Source organism: Rhinoderma darwinii, chromosome 10 (assembly GCF_050947455.1).
Source record: "Rhinoderma darwinii isolate aRhiDar2 chromosome 10, aRhiDar2.hap1, whole genome shotgun sequence".
NCBI classification, from domain to species: domain Eukaryota; kingdom Metazoa; phylum Chordata; class Amphibia; order Anura; family Rhinodermatidae; genus Rhinoderma; species Rhinoderma darwinii.
Window position 1 is genome coordinate 74397790 of NC_134696.1, and position 20798 is coordinate 74418587.

The window sequence follows — 20798 nt, forward strand, 5'->3', positions numbered from 1 at the left end:
GACGGACGTATTTCGGCCGGAAGACCCGGACCGAGCACAGTGCAGGGAGCCGGGCTCCTAGCATCATACTTATGTACGATGCTAGGAGTCCCTGCCTCTCTGTAGGACAACTGTCCCGTACTGAAAACATGATTACAGTACGGGACAGTTGTCCTGCAGCGAGGCAGGGACTCCTAGCATCGTACATAAGTATGATGCTAGAAGCCCGGCTCCCTGCACTGTGTTCGGTCCACTACTTGGGCCAAAATACGTCCGTCAATCACGGACGTAATTAGTGTGTGTGCACATACCCTTACCTCTACTCTGTTTTGGTCATGGAACACCTGGCCGTGGCACTGCGGAACAACCCTAATATCAATGGCGTATGTGTAGGCGCACACCATCACAAACTGGCGCTTTATGCTGATGATCTCCTTGTGTACATTACGAATCCCATGATTTCATTGCCATCTTTGACGGGGGAATTTGAGCGATTTGGTCATTTGAGTAATTTTAAAGTAAACTACTCTAAATCTGAGGCATTGAATATATCTCTTCATACTGTTGTAGCCACTCATCTCGCTCGGGTCTTCCCGTTTAAGTGGCAATCTAAATCTCTAAAATATTTGGGGGTGCATATCCCCACACAACAGTCGGATTTGTTCGCTTTGAATTGCACACCCATTCTGCAGCGTACCTTGAAGGATCTAATGTCGTATGGCGGGAACCGCATATCGTGGTTTGGGCGCATTAACGTGGTTAAAATGGACATTTTGCCCAAATTCCTATACATATTCCAGACCGTCCCTATCATAGTACCAACAAGTTTCTTCCAAACCTTGCATAGGGCCATAACCAAATTTGTATGGGGCTCCTCTAAGCCTCGAATTCGTTTTGCTGTCCTTAGTCGGCCAAAAGTGGAGGGGGGCGCGGGTTTGCCGGACTTTAAACGCTACCACCAAGCTGCGGTCCTCATGCGATTGGTAGACTGGTTCCGCTCAGATGCGGGTAAGCAATGGGTGCGCATTGAGAAGGCTATGTCTCCCCTAGCACTGTCGTCTCTGCCTTGGTTGTCTGTTCTCTAGCGACCTTCATCTTCTCTGCCTTCCCTCACACGTCAGTTTCTTGTAGTATGGGAGCGGATCGTTGCTACGATGGACCTTGTTCACCGTCCAGGTCCTCTGACTCCTCTTTTTGATGACCCTTCCTTCCCTCCGGCGGTGGGTGTGGACACATTCCTCTGTTGGGAGAGACAGGACGGTGGTTATTTGGCTAAGACTCTTACACCTGAGGGTGAAATTTTGTCACAGACTGTTGTCTCTGAGGCCTGCCCGGGGAGACGTTCAATATGGTGGTCCTATTTTCAGTTGCGCTCCTATCTTTCCTCCATGGGCAATTGTCTTGTATTGCTGCAGGATAAGACTCCTCTGGAGCACTATTTGTTGTTGACTGCTGCCCCCTCATGTGTTTTCCTATTTACACGGGATCCTTCTACCTAAATATGATTACTCTCAGTTGACATTCACTACAGCATGGGACGAGGAATTGGGAACTCGACATTCTGCTGAAGAGTGGGGCACATCTTTCTTCCTGGCACACAAGTTACCGACCTCGTGTTTCGCTCAGGAAAAAAAAATTATAAGATACTCACCAGATGGTACCGCTGTCCTGCTTTGCTGCATAGGATATTTCCTAATGTATCTGATGAGTGTTGGAGGTGTGGGGAGGCTCATGGAACTATGTTTCACATTTGGTGGGACTGTCCCAAGCTCCGTCCCTTTTGGGGAAAAATTTTTGATCTTGGTAACAAACTTTTTCATACTGAGGTTCAGACTTCAGCCTCCATTGGCTTACTTTCCATGGTTCCTGGATCACTCCCACACCTCAAAAAGGGTGTCTTTCGGCATTTTTTGACTGCAGCGAGAACAGTGATCCCTCGTCATTGGAAGTCCAGTACTGTGCCTTCCTTGAAGGAATGGGTAACGGAGATGAACGGGATTATGAGGATGGAGGAGTTGATGTCCGCTGATCGGGGTAAATCTGAGCTTTTTGTCCGCACTTGGGCAGTGTGGTCCGGATTCCGGGGTGGTACTGATCTACCTCTCTGGCTGGATGGCCTCTTTTGAAACACCTATATAGCCAACTTTTATGTGCTATGTCCGTATGTGTTTCCCTTTGTTGTCTTGTGTCTGTGTTAGTCTAAAGTATAATGTGCACCTATACGTGACAACTTTTATCCAAATGTGGGGACTGGTTTCCCTAAATATTGCACTAATTCCGCTGCACTTATGGTACTGATATTCTCATTGCATTTCTTATTTAGCTTATACTTGCTGATTGGGAGGCTACCTCCTACTGCTGTTTCTGTGTTTCTGTGAATTTTATGCGATATTGAAGTTATTATATTGCACTGCGTGCGAAGTTTGCAAATTTATGAAACAATGTGTATGCTGTTATATTTTTTTGTATTTTCAAAATAAAAATCTTTGATAAAGAAAAAAATAAAAAATTGGTCCCAATCAAGCGCTGTCCACAGGGTATGACGTTGCAAAATAGAGTGATAGCCTTCCTTATTCAAAATCCCTTTTACCATGTACAAATCTCCCACTTTACCAGCACCAAAGCAACCCCAGACCATCACATTACCTCCACCATGCTTGACAGATGGTGTCAGGCACTTTTCCAGCATCTTTTCAGTTGTTCTGCGTCTCACAAATGTTCTTCTGTGTGAAACCAAACACCTCAAACTTCGATTTGTCTGTCCATAACACTTTTTTCCAATCTTCCTCTGTCCAATGTCTGTGTGCATTTGCCCATATTAATCTTTTTTCCTTTTATTAGCCAGTCTCGGATATGGCTTTTTCTTTGCCACTCTGCCCTGAAGGCCAGCATCCCGGAGTCGCCTCTTCACTGTAGACGTTGACACTGGCGTTTTGCGGGTACTATTTAATAAAGCTGCCAGTTGAGGACCTGTGAGGCGTCTATTTCTCAAACTAGAGACTCTAATGTACTTGTCTTGTTGCTCAGTTGTGCAGCGGGGCCTCGCACTTCTCTTTCTACTCTGGTTAGAGCCTGTTTGTGCTGTCCTGTGAAGGGAGTAGTGCACACGTTTGTAGGAAATCTTCCATTTCTTGGCAATTTCTCGCATGGAATAGCCTTCATTTCTAAGAACAAGAATAGACTGTCGTGTTTCACATGAAAGCTCTCTTTTTCTAGCCGTTTTGAGAGTTTAATCGAACCCACAAATGTAATGCTCGAGATTCTCAACCAGCTCAAAGGATGGTCAGTTTTATAGCTCCTCTAAACAGCAAAACTGTTTACAGCGGTGCCAAGATAATTGCACAAGGGTTTTCAAGTGTTTTCTAATTATCCATTAGCCTTCTAACACAGTTCGCAAACTCACTGTGCCATTAGAACACTGGAGTGATGGTTGCTGGAAATGGGCCTCTATACACCTATGTAGATATTGCATTAAAAACCAGACGTTTGCAGCTAGAATAGTCATTTAGCACATTAACAATGTATAGAGTGTATTTCTGATTTAATTTAATGTTATCTTCATTGAAAAAAAACTGTGCTTTTCTTTAAAAATTAAGGTAATTTCTAAGTGACCCTAAACTTTTGTGTGTGTGTATGTGTGTGTATATATATATATATATATATATATATATATATATATATATATATATATATATAATATTTTAGTAAGGCAGGTAGGGGCAGCACAAGTTCAAATTACCAAATAAATGGTCGGTGCTAAGCTTCAAATGATGTATAACAAAAAGACAAGAGCATGAAAGCAGCACTCACGAAAAAAGCAGTTTATTCACCAAACAAATGCAACGTTTCACTTCCTCAATGGAAGCATTTTCAAGCAAATAGTGATAGTATCGCACGAGTATAATTACAGTTTTTTTGAACTGCGTATCACACGAGTATAAATACAGAGAACAATCACTGTTTGCTTGAAAATGCTTCCATTGAGGTGAAACGTTGCATTTGTTTGGTGAATAAACTGCTTTTTTTCGTGAGTTCTGCTTCCATGCTCTTGTCTTTTTGTGATCGATCGATAGTACGGCTGAAAAAATTTCTACACATAGGAGCTAATACTTTTTTGTTCTAGGAAATTATCTACGCCCTTTTTAAAGCCATCTACTGTCCGTGCTGTGACCAGCTCCTGCGGTAGGCTATTCCATAGATTCACAGTAAAGAAGGCTTGTCACCTCTGCAGGTTGAACCTTTTTTTTCTCCAGAGGGAGTGCCCCCTTGTTTTTTGAGGGGGTTTTACATGGAACAGGATTTCACCATATTTTTTGTATGTGCCATTAATATATTTTATATAAGTTAATCATGTCCCCCCCCCCTTATTCGTCTCTTTTCAAGGCCAAATAGGTTTAGTTATTTTAATCTTTCCTCATAACTTAGATAATCTATGCCCCTTATTAGCTTTGTTGCTCTTCTTTGTATTTTTTCCAACTCCAGGGCATCCTTTCTGTGAACTGGAGCCCAGAACTGGTGTGTACCCGCAGCGCTGCATATCAAGCCCCTGTAGAAGGCGCGCAAGAGCAGTACAAATGGGAGAGTGGATTATTATATCGCATAAAACCCATGACTTCACCCGAGGCCCCATGGATCGCCACTAAGCAAACTGATGGTGCCCTTGCGCTACCGTTTCCACTTGCTCTCCCTGGCCCATGATATCCCAACAGCAGGCTATGCCGGCAATCGGAAAACCAGAACCAGTCTCCAGCGATACTACTTTTGGCCAGGGATGACACAGGACGTATAGCGGTACCGAGCCTCATGCCTCGTATGTCAACGGTTAGGTGGAGCGCGTTGCAGAGTTCCGCTCCAATCCATTCCCATTATCGGGGAACCCTTCCAGCGGGTAGCCATAGATCTGATAGAGCCGCTACCCAGCCTTCGTGGGAAGCGCTACATATTAACGCTGGTAGATTTTGCTACTCGCTACCCTGATGCCGCGACTCTCATCCCTGAATGCGGAGCACGTTGCCCACGGCCTGATGGACTTATTCAGTAGGGTAGGGTTCCCACAGGAGGTGCTGACCGACCAAGGCTCCCAATTCCAAGGGGAACTGATGCAGTCCCTCTTGAATCGGTTCGGGGTACGTCCACTAAGGACTACCGCCTATCACCCCCAAACGAACAGACTGTGCGAAATGTTCAATGGAACCCTCAAGCAATTGCTGCTCCGGTATGTCCATGCAGAGGGGAAGGACTGGGAACGCTCTCTGCAGCAGCTTCTCCTCTCTTATAGAGAGGTGCCGCAGAAGTCTACTGTGTTCTCATTGTTCGAGTTGATATACGCGAGGAAGGTCCGAGGGCCCTTGGACTTGGTCCGGGAAGGTTGGGAGGGATCTTTCTCAAGGCCGGAGGCCCCGATAGTAGAATATGTGCACAACCTGCGAAACGCTTGGCCCATGAGAATTTACGTGTCACTCGGACGACGGGCGCGGTTACGGTCAGCGAGCCATGCCCCGCGAGTTAGAAGTGGGAACGAAGGTATTAGTTCTGGTGCCTGGAAAGCGTAACCAGCTGCAAGCCAACTGGGCAGGACCCTTCACAGTAGTTGGATGGCACCGGGAAACAAACTGCTCAGTAGCCCTAGACAAAGAAAGGACCAGGATACGCCTATATCATAACAGGTTAAAAGCCTACATGGAGCGGGAAGTCACTGCCATGGCCGTCTATTGCCCGCCCATGGATGACCCTGATGCCGATCACATCCCTGACCACCTAGCCGAAGCCCGACAAGGTCCGGGAATAGCAGAAAAACAGCTAGGGTCCCATTTGTCCCCTGCTCAGAGCAGACAGGGGATGTGTTGGATGCGCAGGAAACACTGTTTACCACGTGTCCAGGCCGTACCTCCTTGGTCTCCCATCAGGTTGACGCTGTGGGAGCCCGGCCTATGAGGCAGCCAGCATCTCGCGTGGCTCCCGCAGTGTTAGACATGATGCGAAAGGAGGTGGATGGAGATGGGGATCATTGTACCATCTCACAGCCCTTGGGCGGCTGGCGTCGTTCTGGTCAGCAGGAAGGACAAAACCACGGGGTTCTGTGTCTTCAATCGGAGGCTGAACGAGGTAACCGTTACAGTTGCCTATCCCATGCCCTGGATCGACTAGCTACTTGATAGGTTGGGTTGGGGGCAAGCTACGTGTCTACTCTGGACCTCAGCAAGGGCTACTGGCATATTCCCACGACCAGGGAGGCCCAAGAGCGCTCCGCCTTCATCACCCCATTTGGCATGTTCGAATTTACGGACATGCCGTTTGAGATGAAGAATGCGCCTGCGACCTTCCAGAGAATGGTCGACCGGATTCTCGTGGGGTGTCAAGGCTATGCCCAGGCGTACCTGGATGACAGCCATCTTCAGTGAGACCTGGGAGGAACACTTGGCCCATGTGGTGCAAATTTTAGAGCGCTTCAGGCTTGCAGGCCTGACCGTTCGCCCTGCCAAATGGGAATGGCCGACGTTTCCTATTTAGGTTACCGGGTAGGAAGTGGTCGCCTCTTTCCTTAGCTGGCCAAAGTGGAAGCCATTCTCCAGTGGCCCCGGACAACTAACCAGAAACAGGTCAGGGCATTCTTAGGGACCACAGGGTATTATAAAATTCATACCTCACTACAGCTCCCTGGCCAAACCCCTGACAGACCTCACAGCCAAAAGGTTCAACAAGCATATGCCCTGGACCGCTGACAGTGACCAGGCCTTTGAGAGTCTTAAGACCGCCCTGGCATCATCCCCTGTATTGTGGCCGCCCCTGACTTCCACCGGCGGTTCCTAGTACAAACAGATGCCTTTGATGTTGGACTGGGAGCAGTACTAAGCCAGGTTGACCAAGCCGGTCACGAGCACCCCATTGCCTACCTTTCCCGTAAGTTGCTGGACCGAGAGCGGGCTTACGCTACAATTGAGAGAGTGCCTGGCCATTGTGTGGGCCCTCAAAAAACTGAAACCCTATGTTTATTTGAGGGAATTCACTGTCATTACGGATCATAATCTTCTTAGTTGGCTGCACTGGAGACAATGGTCGGTTGTTGCGATGGAGTTTGGCTCTGCAATCCTATAATTTTGTTTCCCACAAGAAGGGCTGAGACCATGTTAACGCCGAAGGTCTCTCCCGGCAACAGGACACTGATGTGTAGAAATTTTTCCTATGTGTAGAAATTTTTCCTTCCCTTTTCCCTTCCCTTGGTTGAACTTGATGGACATGTGTCTTTTTTCAGCCGTACTAACTATGTAACTATGTAATTGGCTCCATTCTTGACTAAAGTTTTTAATTCCGTGTCTTCCTCGTGTCCCTTTGCACCTCAGTCCCTTGAGGCCCATATTACCCTTCTACCAAAACCGGGCAAGGATCCGACATCGAGCGCAAATTTTCGGCCAATATCGTTGATAAATGTAGACGTTAAGATTTTCGCGAAGTTGCTTGCCTCTCGACTCTCGCCGTTCTTACCTGCCCTAATAACGGATGACCAGGTACGTGGTAGAGAAGCGCGGGATAACACTAATAACATCACTTCTTTTAACATCATATTGCCAAACCCGTAAGATACCGATGTGTTTACTCTCGGTCGATGCCGAAAAAGATTTTGACAGGGTACATTGGGTGTTTCTCCGCAGTGTCCTGACACAGGTTGGCCTTGGCGCCACTATGGTGGATAGGATTATGGCATTATATCATGGGCCTACTGCCCGTGTTAGAGTTAATGGTTTGTTATCTGACTATTACTAATGGAACGGGGCAGGGGTGCCCACTCTTAGGGTATGTGCACACACACTAATTACGTCCGTAATTGACGGACGTATTTCGGCCGGAAGACCCGGACCGAGCACAGTGCAGGGAGCCGGGCTCCTAGCATCATACTTATGTACGATGCTAGGAGTCCCTGCCTCTCTGTAGGACAACTGTCCCGTACTGAAAACATGATTACAGTACGGGACAGTTGTCCTGCAGCGAGGCAGGGACTCCTAGCATCGTACATAAGTATGATGCTAGAAGCCCGGCTCCCTGCACTGTGTTCGGTCCACTACTTGGGCCAAAATACGTCCGTCAATCACGGACGTAATTAGTGTGTGTGCACATACCCTTACCTCTACTCTGTTTTGGTCATGGAACACCTGGCCGTGGCACTGCGGAACAACCCTAATATCAATGGCGTATGTGTAGGCGCACACCATCACAAACTGGCGCTTTATGCTGATGATCTCCTTGTGTACATTACGAATCCCATGATTTCATTGCCATCTTTGACGGGGGAATTTGAGCGATTTGGTCATTTGAGTAATTTTAAAGTAAACTACTCTAAATCTGAGGCATTGAATATATCTCTTCATACTGTTGTAGCCACTCATCTCGCTCGGGTCTTCCCGTTTAAGTGGCAATCTAAATCTCTAAAATATTTGGGGGTGCATATCCCCACACAACAGTCGGATTTGTTCGCTTTGAATTGCACACCCATTCTGCAGCGTACCTTGAAGGATCTAATGTCGTATGGCGGGAACCGCATATCGTGGTTTGGGCGCATTAACGTGGTTAAAATGGACATTTTGCCCAAATTCCTATACATATTCCAGACCGTCCCTATCATAGTACCAACAAGTTTCTTCCAAACCTTGCATAGGGCCATAACCAAATTTGTATGGGGCTCCTCTAAGCCTCGAATTCGTTTTGCTGTCCTTAGTCGGCCAAAAGTGGAGGGGGGCGCGGGTTTGCCGGACTTTAAACGCTACCACCAAGCTGCGGTCCTCATGCGATTGGTAGACTGGTTCCGCTCAGATGCGGGTAAGCAATGGGTGCGCATTGAGAAGGCTATGTCTCCCCTAGCACTGTCGTCTCTGCCTTGGTTGTCTGTTCTCTAGCGACCTTCATCTTCTCTGCCTTCCCTCACACGTCAGTTTCTTGTAGTATGGGAGCGGATCGTTGCTACGATGGACCTTGTTCACCGTCCAGGTCCTCTGACTCCTCTTTTTGATGACCCTTCCTTCCCTCCGGCGGTGGGTGTGGACACATTCCTCTGTTGGGAGAGACAGGACGGTGGTTATTTGGCTAAGACTCTTACACCTGAGGGTGAAATTTTGTCACAGACTGTTGTCTCTGAGGCCTGCCCGGGGAGACGTTCAATATGGTGGTCCTATTTTCAGTTGCGCTCCTATCTTTCCTCCATGGGCAATTGTCTTGTATTGCTGCAGGATAAGACTCCTCTGGAGCACTATTTGTTGTTGACTGCTGCCCCCTCATGTGTTTTCCTATTTACACGGGATCCTTCTACCTAAATATGATTACTCTCAGTTGACATTCACTACAGCATGGGACGAGGAATTGGGAACTCGACATTCTGCTGAAGAGTGGGGCACATCTTTCTTCCTGGCACACAAGTTACCGACCTCGTGTTTCGCTCAGGAAAAAAAAAATTATAAGATACTCACCAGATGGTACCGCTGTCCTGCTTTGCTGCATAGGATATTTCCTAATGTATCTGATGAGTGTTGGAGGTGTGGGGAGGCTCATGGAACTATGTTTCACATTTGGTGGGACTGTCCCAAGCTCCGTCCCTTTTGGGGAAAAATTTTTGATCTTGGTAACAAACTTTTTCATACTGAGGTTCAGACTTCAGCCTCCATTGGCTTACTTTCCATGGTTCCTGGATCACTCCCACACCTCAAAAAGGGTGTCTTTCGGCATTTTTTGACTGCAGCGAGAACAGTGATCCCTCGTCATTGGAAGTCCAGTACTGTGCCTTCCTTGAAGGAATGGGTAACGGAGATGAACGGGATTATGAGGATGGAGGAGTTGATGTCCGCTGATCGGGGTAAATCTGAGCTTTTTGTCCGCACTTGGGCAGTGTGGTCCGGATTCCGGGGTGGTACTGATCTACCTCTCTGGCTGGATGGCCTCTTTTGAAACACCTATATAGCCAACTTTTATGTGCTATGTCCGTATGTGTTTCCCTTTGTTGTCTTGTGTCTGTGTTAGTCTAAAGTATAATGTGCACCTATACGTGACAACTTTTATCCAAATGTGGGGACTGGTTTCCCTAAATATTGCACTAATTCCGCTGCACTTATGGTACTGATATTCTCATTGCATTTCTTATTTAGCTTATACTTGCTGATTGGGAGGCTACCTCCTACTGCTGTTTCTGTGTTTCTGTGAATTTTATGCGATATTGAAGTTATTATATTGCACTGCGTGCGAAGTTTGCAAATTTATGAAACAATGTGTATGCTGTTATATTTTTTTGTATTTTCAAAATAAAAATCTTTGATAAAGAAAAAAATAAAAAATTGGTCCCAATCAAGCGCTGTCCACAGGGTATGACGTTGCAAAATAGAGTGATAGCCTTCCTTATTCAAAATCCCTTTTACCATGTACAAATCTCCCACTTTACCAGCACCAAAGCAACCCCAGACCATCACATTACCTCCACCATGCTTGACAGATGGTGTCAGGCACTTTTCCAGCATCTTTTCAGTTGTTCTGCGTCTCACAAATGTTCTTCTGTGTGAAACCAAACACCTCAAACTTCGATTTGTCTGTCCATAACACTTTTTTCCAATCTTCCTCTGTCCAATGTCTGTGTGCATTTGCCCATATTAATCTTTTTTCCTTTTATTAGCCAGTCTCGGATATGGCTTTTTCTTTGCCACTCTGCCCTGAAGGCCAGCATCCCGGAGTCGCCTCTTCACTGTAGACGTTGACACTGGCGTTTTGCGGGTACTATTTAATAAAGCTGCCAGTTGAGGACCTGTGAGGCGTCTATTTCTCAAACTAGAGACTCTAATGTACTTGTCTTGTTGCTCAGTTGTGCAGCGGGGCCTCGCACTTCTCTTTCTACTCTGGTTAGAGCCTGTTTGTGCTGTCCTGTGAAGGGAGTAGTGCACACGTTTGTAGGAAATCTTCCATTTCTTGGCAATTTCTCGCATGGAATAGCCTTCATTTCTAAGAACAAGAATAGACTGTCGTGTTTCACATGAAAGCTCTCTTTTTCTAGCCGTTTTGAGAGTTTAATCGAACCCACAAATGTAATGCTCGAGATTCTCAACCAGCTCAAAGGATGGTCAGTTTTATAGCTCCTCTAAACAGCAAAACTGTTTACAGCGGTGCCAAGATAATTGCACAAGGGTTTTCAAGTGTTTTCTAATTATCCATTAGCCTTCTAACACAGTTCGCAAACTCACTGTGCCATTAGAACACTGGAGTGATGGTTGCTGGAAATGGGCCTCTATACACCTATGTAGATATTGCATTAAAAACCAGACGTTTGCAGCTAGAATAGTCATTTAGCACATTAACAATGTATAGAGTGTATTTCTGATTTAATTTAATGTTATCTTCATTGAAAAAAAACTGTGCTTTTCTTTAAAAATTAAGGTAATTTCTAAGTGACCCTAAACTTTTGTGTGTGTGTATGTGTGTGTATATATATATATATATATATATATATATATATATATATATATATATATATATATATATATAATATTTTAGTAAGGCAGGTAGGGGCAGCACAAGTTCAAATTACCAAATAAATGGTCGGTGCTAAGCTTCAAATGATGTATAACAAAAAGACAAGAGCATGAAAGCAGCACTCACGAAAAAAGCAGTTTATTCACCAAACAAATGCAACGTTTCACTTCCTCAATGGAAGCATTTTCAAGCAAATAGTGATAGTATCGCACGAGTATAATTACAGTTTTTTTGAACTGCGTATCACACGAGTATAAATACAGAGAACAATCACTGTTTGCTTGAAAATGCTTCCATTGAGGTGAAACGTTGCATTTGTTTGGTGAATAAACTGCTTTTTTTCGTGAGTTCTGCTTCCATGCTCTTGTCTTTTTGTGATCGATCGATAGTACGGCTGAAAAAATTTCTACACATAGGAGCTAATACTTTTTTGTTCTAGGAAATTATCTACGCCCTTTTTAAAGCCATCTACTGTCCGTGCTGTGACCAGCTCCTGCGGTAGGCTATTCCATAGATTCACAGTAAAGAAGGCTTGTCACCTCTGCAGGTTGAACCTTTTTTTTCTCCAGAGGGAGTGCCCCCTTGTTTTTTGAGGGGGTTTTACATGGAACAGGATTTCACCATATTTTTTGTATGTGCCATTAATATATTTTATATAAGTTAATCATGTCCCCCCCCCCCTTATTCGTCTCTTTTCAAGGCCAAATAGGTTTAGTTATTTTAATCTTTCCTCATAACTTAGATAATCTATGCCCCTTATTAGCTTTGTTGCTCTTCTTTGTATTTTTTCCAACTCCAGGGCATCCTTTCTGTGAACTGGAGCCCAGAACTGGTGTGTACCCGCAGCGCTGCATATCAAGCCCCTGTAGAAGGCGCGCAAGAGCAGTACAAATGGGAGAGTGGATTATTATATCGCATAAAACCCATGACTTCACCCGAGGCCCCATGGATCGCCACTAAGCAAACTGATGGTGCCCTTGCGCTACCGTTTCCACTTGCTCTCCCTGGCCCATGATATCCCAACAGCAGGCTATGCCGGCAATCGGAAAACCAGAACCAGTCTCCAGCGATACTACTTTTGGCCAGGGATGACACAGGACGTATAGCGGTACCGAGCCTCATGCCTCGTATGTCAACGGTTAGGTGGAGCGCGTTGCAGAGTTCCGCTCCAATCCATTCCCATTATCGGGGAACCCTTCCAGCGGGTAGCCATAGATCTGATAGAGCCGCTACCCAGCCTTCGTGGGAAGCGCTACATATTAACGCTGGTAGATTTTGCTACTCGCTACCCTGATGCCGCGACTCTCATCCCTGAATGCGGAGCACGTTGCCCACGGCCTGATGGACTTATTCAGTAGGGTAGGGTTCCCACAGGAGGTGCTGACCGACCAAGGCTCCCAATTCCAAGGGGAACTGATGCAGTCCCTCTTGAATCGGTTCGGGGTACGTCCACTAAGGACTACCGCCTATCACCCCCAAACGAACAGACTGTGCGAAATGTTCAATGGAACCCTCAAGCAATTGCTGCTCCGGTATGTCCATGCAGAGGGGAAGGACTGGGAACGCTCTCTGCAGCAGCTTCTCCTCTCTTATAGAGAGGTGCCGCAGAAGTCTACTGTGTTCTCATTGTTCGAGTTGATATACGCGAGGAAGGTCCGAGGGCCCTTGGACTTGGTCCGGGAAGGTTGGGAGGGATCTTTCTCAAGGCCGGAGGCCCCGATAGTAGAATATGTGCACAACCTGCGAAACGCTTGGCCCATGAGAATTTACGTGTCACTCGGACGACGGGCGCGGTTACGGTCAGCGAGCCATGCCCCGCGAGTTAGAAGTGGGAACGAAGGTATTAGTTCTGGTGCCTGGAAAGCGTAACCAGCTGCAAGCCAACTGGGCAGGACCCTTCACAGTAGTTGGATGGCACCGGGAAACAAACTGCTCAGTAGCCCTAGACAAAGAAAGGACCAGGATACGCCTATATCATAACAGGTTAAAAGCCTACATGGAGCGGGAAGTCACTGCCATGGCCGTCTATTGCCCGCCCATGGATGACCCTGATGCCGATCACATCCCTGACCACCTAGCCGAAGCCCGACAAGGTCCGGGAATAGCAGAAAAACAGCTAGGGTCCCATTTGTCCCCTGCTCAGAGCAGACAGGGGATGTGTTGGATGCGCAGGAAACACTGTTTACCACGTGTCCAGGCCGTACCTCCTTGGTCTCCCATCAGGTTGACGCTGTGGGAGCCCGGCCTATGAGGCAGCCAGCATCTCGCGTGGCTCCCGCAGTGTTAGACATGATGCGAAAGGAGGTGGATGGAGATGGGGATCATTGTACCATCTCACAGCCCTTGGGCGGCTGGCGTCGTTCTGGTCAGCAGGAAGGACAAAACCACGGGGTTCTGTGTCTTCAATCGGAGGCTGAACGAGGTAACCGTTACAGTTGCCTATCCCATGCCCTGGATCGACTAGCTACTTGATAGGTTGGGTTGGGGGCAAGCTACGTGTCTACTCTGGACCTCAGCAAGGGCTACTGGCATATTCCCACGACCAGGGAGGCCCAAGAGCGCTCCGCCTTCATCACCCCATTTGGCATGTTCGAATTTACGGACATGCCGTTTGAGATGAAGAATGCGCCTGCGACCTTCCAGAGAATGGTCGACCGGATTCTCGTGGGGTGTCAAGGCTATGCCCAGGCGTACCTGGATGACAGCCATCTTCAGTGAGACCTGGGAGGAACACTTGGCCCATGTGGTGCAAATTTTAGAGCGCTTCAGGCTTGCAGGCCTGACCGTTCGCCCTGCCAAATGGGAATGGCCGACGTTTCCTATTTAGGTTACCGGGTAGGAAGTGGTCGCCTCTTTCCTTAGCTGGCCAAAGTGGAAGCCATTCTCCAGTGGCCCCGGACAACTAACCAGAAACAGGTCAGGGCATTCTTAGGGACCACAGGGTATTATAAAATTCATACCTCACTACAGCTCCCTGGCCAAACCCCTGACAGACCTCACAGCCAAAAGGTTCAACAAGCATATGCCCTGGACCGCTGACAGTGACCAGGCCTTTGAGAGTCTTAAGACCGCCCTGGCATCATCCCCTGTATTGTGGCCGCCCCTGACTTCCACCGGCGGTTCCTAGTACAAACAGATGCCTTTGATGTTGGACTGGGAGCAGTACTAAGCCAGGTTGACCAAGCCGGTCACGAGCACCCCATTGCCTACCTTTCCCGTAAGTTGCTGGACCGAGAGCGGGCTTACGCTACAATTGAGAGAGTGCCTGGCCATTGTGTGGGCCCTCAAAAAACTGAAACCCTATGTTTATTTGAGGGAATTCACTGTCATTACGGATCATAATCTTCTTAGTTGGCTGCACTGGAGACAATGGTCGGTTGTTGCGATGGAGTTTGGCTCTGCAATCCTATAATTTTGTTTCCCACAAGAAGGGCTGAGACCATGTTAACGCCGAAGGTCTCTCCCGGCAACAGGACACTGATGGGCGTAGAACCTCATTAACTGGCCCCCAGGTCACCGTCGACCCGCCAGAGGGCCAATCTGACTCCCTGTGGATTTAAGAAGGGGGAACTATGTGGTGGAATGTGAGTGATGTTCTGGCACCAAGTGTCAGATCATGTCAGTCTTTCCCACCCATACCACCTTAAGACAGTTGTTTTTAAATGAAGCCCGGTGATCGGCCCTTGTATCGTCCCTTTATTCCCCTCTATTTCCCATCCTGGACTCTCCCATCATTCAGCTCTATCTCGCCTCATAGAATTTCCCCTTTTGGACTGTCCCGTGTGCAGGAGGCGTGTCTGGTGTTGCATGACAGTTGGTAAGAAAAATCAGTTGGAGTCAGCCATTTACAGACGGGAGATCCTGGGTCCAGAGTAAAGAAAGAAAGCAGAGTATTTACCATCAACCAATTGACTTTATCACAGCGAGTGGTATGTGTATTGTGCCCCTCTGTGTATTGTGCCCCGCTGTTTTAACTGTTAAACTATTTTCTGCATCCGCCTGGATTATTTCAACCACAACGGCGATGCCAAACACCTGATATCACCACACCCCCCTACCCATTTTGATGTTAAAGGTCATCCACCTGTTCTGTTAAATGCAAAGGGATCGGGTAGCCTCTCCAACAAGTGGTAAATGAAAGTCCTCCGAATGCGTTTCCTCCTGACCAAACGATTCCTCAGGGAGATAGGTCAAAGAACAGCTTTACCCAGCTTCCATGGGTGCTGCGTTAAGATTATTGCAGCTGTCTATTTTCAAAAAGCTTTCAGGTGAAATCATACTTGCAGTGGCAAGAAGTCACCGTCTGTTCTGAAGTGTCAGAACCAACGCCTGCTTCTGACGTCGCAACGATGAGTATTTCCCTTGCCCATTTAGATCTGGTGACTCCCTCCCCCACCCTTCCTTTGACACTCCCCTATGACATCTGGGGGTGTGTACTGTGTAGGAGGCATGATTTGCCGGGCGTCCCCAGCCCCACCAACAGGCAGACTGCCGTGTCAGTGCAGCCTTTGATCGTCCTGCGAGTCGTCGTCCATCCTGCAAAAAAAGTCACGAGGCGCAATCTCCTCTCACAAAGGGGAGAGATATTCGGTCCGCACACAGCGGTTCTAAGTATGCGTCCGCTGTGTGGAGACGTTGCCTAGGTAACGGGGCGCGATGAGACTCCGCCCTTTTTTTGGTGATACGACAGCCCACCATTGGCTGTGACGCTCACCACACTACTTCCCATTGGCCAGATTCGCAGCGTCTATGATAGACGCTGCAGAAATAGGACAGGGTGGGTGAAAATAGAGACTTGGTTAAACCCATCTCGTGCATGAGGGAATTGAGCCCAGTGAAGAATTCGCAGGTGGTAGGGGGAAACTGAATCTTGGCGTAAGTAGGATGCATGAACATCGGAGGTTGTGGTGCCTAGTCCGATACCCATATACCCCAGGTGCCAAAGACATTGATCCGTCATCACCAGTTAGGGCTTATGTTTATTAAAGGGAATTATCTATAGATCATGTTATCTTAATATTTAGGATATTTAATGGCAGTGCGACTTACTGTAAGTGCGTGCGCATAACAAGTCTAGGTTGCAAGGGGGATAGAACTTTATTTCTCTAAAGTAAAATTATTCAGATTTTTCGTGTTCCTTGGAAATATATATATATATATATATATATATATATATATATATATATATATATATAGTTGTTGTATTAAAAGAAACATGTATAGTCGAGCTGTTCATTCAGCCCATTTGGTGCAATTGACCCTGATGTCAATGGGAGGTCAGAGACGTAAACGCCCGAAGATAGGGCATGTCGCATCTTTTTCCCACGAGACCTTTTTTTCCACTCGCGGGAAAAAACTGCTCCGCCTCCCATTGAAATCAATGAGCGGCTTTTGCGGCCGTTTTTTGGCGCGTTTTCCGTGCCAAAAAAACTGAACTTACCCTTATATCTACTTTTCTGTCATTTCCAGATAGAAGTTTGCTTACAAGAGCTGCAGCAGGCAGGCCTCCTGGTATCGTGGAGTTTTAAGGAGCATCCTGATATGTTGCTTAATCTAGTACCCAAGCACTCGCATCAGGTATGCGCTGTAAATTTATTTCTTCTGTACTTGTATTTGATTTACTGCAGGTCCCAATAATTTTTGGAGACTCTCTTGTCTTTATCCGCAGAGTAGTGAAGGAGGGGCAGAACTCTGTACGGTTCAAGACCTTGTACAAAATGCATTACTTACAGCAGAGCCAGCCATGATGTTCAACTTAAAGGCTCATGATAGTAATATGGTAAGTGTTTTACTACTCCTACTACGCTGTATTGTTTGCCTTTTAGTTCCTGTCTTCAAGTTATACTGATATATCTGTACTGCATAGGGTATTTGTGACAAACTGATTCAGGGATTCCCGACTAGAACAGACAGCTTGAAACTTCTTGTTCGACGGCTACGTCTGCAGGATCCTGTTCTGCAAGATCCAGGTTTGTTGTTTTAGAGTATTCTTATGTGCAGTTGGAGCAGCTTTAGACCTCGTGCACACGGCCGTAATAGGGCTCCCATAGAGGTATATGGGGTTGCTACTCTACCTCCATATGCCTCCAATATCTTAGTTTGTTGCTTGGAGATGCGGGGGCTGATACATTGAGATGCGGGGGCTGATACATTGAGATGCGGGGGCTGACCAGCTCTATGCTAAGGAGACATAGGGCCTACGTGCACTTCCGTACAGGCTCTGTGCACACAGCTAGACAGAGTGCATGATCCCTGACGCTGGTTCATAGACGTTTAGTCCGTTGTAACCAGTGAGTTCTGATTTCATTTTCTAGTATACACAAGAAAATTACATTGGATTGGTCGCTATGGGCATTTTGTTCATTCATTTTCTGTGGCTCGTTTTTCAGATGTTGAGCTGATATGTGAAGCGGAACTGGATAGCCCTTGTCAGCGAAAAAAAACACGTTGTGCCAAGATACATAAAGGAGATACCTGGAACATCTCATGGAGTGAGGAGATGATATTGTGAGCAGGTGTAAGGGGTCCCTGGGACTGTATGGTACAAAGGGCTATTATAAATGTTAGGAAAGCTTTTTATGCTCTTGTGATTTGATGATAAAGGCTTTACTGTTCTCCTAATACAGTGAACTCACTCCTCAGAGCAAGGAACTATCTTTGAAAGTGTGGCAGATGGTGAGAGGTGCAGAACGTAAGAGATTTTTCATAACCCTCCTTCTCTAGATGTTACTGGCACACTTGTGCCTGTCACATTCTAAAGGTAATCATACGTATGTGTGTGTATATATATATTTATATAAATATATAACGTTTTTTTTTTGTTTTTTTTTTTAAGATCTCCTCGTCGGCCACACCTTAGTGGCTCTAAGGTCACCTGAAATAGACCTGTGTGGGAAATGTCTTTATCCACTCACCTTGTGCTCTACATTGTCTAAAATCACCGCACCATCAATATCTGTGGAGGTGAATAATAATACATAATACCTAATGAATATGCATTAAAGGCGTTCTAAACCAAAACTGATTGATGGCAATAGCGTTCGGATACATGCGGTGTAAGTTTGACTTCTGGGGCCCCGGCCAAGAACAAATTAAAAGTGAAAAAATGTTCCTCCTTCTGAATCCTTTGCTTCCTATCAAATAATAAATAAAAACAAAATAAAAATAATTGGGCTGCGGCGTGTATACACGTGTTTCTTATTCTAATCTATGGCTTGTTGTTTTCCATCCCGTTCATAGTTTCATATACCAGAGGGGAATCTACCATGTGCAACCTTGGGGACTCCGACTCAGAGAATTACTATTACTCCAACCAAGAAAGTGGAAATGGATCGAACAGTGATGCCAGATGGTACTATTGTAACTACTGTGACAACTATTCAGTCAAGGCCAAAGCTTGATTGTAAAATAGGTAAGTTTTATAGATGTGTGCTAAACAAATATTAGGTAAAACGTGTTGCTGTTTAGCAATCTTTCAACTGAATTATTGGTTTTTGTTTGTTTTTGTTTATGGTTTTACACTCAATCTATATAAAAAAACAAAACTATTATCCAGTACATAAAAAAAAAAAAAACTTCACAAAACAAACTTTATTTTATTTCAAATAGCTTGGCCACTTATGGCCAATGCAAAAATACAACCCCTTTTAAGGTTCGGATCATACACAATTTTGATGGAGTTTCTGTGGCACATTTTGGTTCAGTTTTTTTGAGCCAAAGCCAGAAGTGGCTCTGAGTGGATGGAAAGGTATAAAGAAAAGACTGCATCTCCTCTCTTTTGTGTCCACTTCGGTGTTTGGCTCAAAATTCTGAGAAAAAAACTTCCCCCAACCTGGGGCCTAAGGCCTTATTCACACGAACGTGTTATACGTCCCTGCTACGCGTGTGATTTTCACGCGCTTCGCACGGACCTATGCTAATGAATAGGGCCGTTCAGACTGTTAGTGAATTTCACGCAGCGTATGTGCGCTGCGTAAAACTCACGACATGTCCTATATTTGGCAGTGTTTCGCGCAGCATGCGCCCATTGAAGTCAATGGGTGTGTTCAAATCGCGCACGGAAGCACTTCCGGGTGCAGCGCGTGATGCACGCTACAGTAGTTAAATGAATGAATGAAAACACAAAAGCACCACGTGCTTTTCTGTTTGTAAACATAAAACCAGAGTGTCATAATGCCGGCTGCGCGAAAATCACGCAGCCACGCATCATATGGTGATGCCACACGGACCTTTTGCGCGCACAAAACGCAGCGTTTTTTTGCACGCGCAATACGGACTGGTCCGTGTGAATAAGGCCGACGGGTTTAAACGTACCATTAGTTCAGAACAAGTATGCAAGCTCCAACATTCTGCTTATTAGGGAAGTCTCATTATTGTGACACTCTTGAATTTGCAGTTTAGCAGTGAGGCGGTGTAGAAGATGTCACATTTTGATTTATTAAACTAGGTTTTTCCTTTTAGCTAAACTTTTGTTTGAACTTTTGGCCACAGACTCTCCTACCACATCACCATCTAAAGTTGAAGTGACTGAAAAACCAATTTTATTCACTCGAAGCTGCTCTCCTGGTTCCTCCCCGAGTGGTAGTGGTAAGATATTGTTCCATTTTGTTTTTCTCATTTACCGTATTTTGACGCACACAGGTTTTAGAAATCCGAAAATAGGGAAAAAATTATTTGTTAAAAAAATTTATTCTGTTTCACCACATTCTGAGAGCCATAACTTTTTTTTTTTATATTTTTTTCAGCGATTAAGCGGTGTGAGGGCTTATTTTTTGAGGGACGAGCTATAGTTTTATTGGCACCATTTTTTTTGGTACATATGATTTTTTTTATTTTTTGTTCCCTTTTTTTTTTTTATTTCATTTTTTTAAGCTCTAAGGTGACCAAAAAACTATTTTGGTGTTTTTACATTTTTAAACTCAGCGTGCGAGTTACATAATAGTCTATTGTAATAGATCGGACTTTTACGGACACAGCGATACCAAATAATTTTATTTTTTAGATTGTGCTTGGGGAAAAATAGGAAAAGGTTTTTTTGTATTTAACGGTTGTTTGTTTTTTTTACATATTTTATTAGTTTCCCTAGGAGACTTGAACCAGCGGACACTCTGTTGCATGTGGAGTTACTGAAACAGCGTAACACGCTGAGCTACGCTATTTCTCTAACTCATAGTAGTGAATGGCAGTTACGTAAGCAGCATAGCATGCGAGCTACTCTGTTTCTGTAAATACTATTCAGTTCTAAGGGAGTTATGGAAACGGCGTGGCTCAGCGAGTTACGCTGTTTCAGTAACTCCACATGTAATAAAGTTTCCGGGAGAGCA

The 20798-nt window shown here is 45.8% G+C and overlaps 1 protein-coding gene across 1 annotated transcript in view; it reads left to right on the plus strand.

The window, feature by feature from the left end:
* Positions 1 to 20798, plus strand: part of C2CD2L (C2CD2 like) — a 114729-nt gene that overhangs the window by 52386 nt on the left and 41545 nt on the right. The window contains exons 4-11 of the mRNA XM_075840081.1: positions 16945 to 17052; positions 17144 to 17254; positions 17342 to 17444; positions 17865 to 17982; positions 18102 to 18166; positions 18311 to 18438; positions 18715 to 18886; positions 19966 to 20061. Coding sequence (XP_075696196.1) covers positions 16945 to 17052; positions 17144 to 17254; positions 17342 to 17444; positions 17865 to 17982; positions 18102 to 18166; positions 18311 to 18438; positions 18715 to 18886; positions 19966 to 20061 — 901 coding nt within the window. The remainder of the gene's footprint in view (positions 1 to 16944; positions 17053 to 17143; positions 17255 to 17341; positions 17445 to 17864; positions 17983 to 18101; positions 18167 to 18310; positions 18439 to 18714; positions 18887 to 19965; positions 20062 to 20798) is intronic.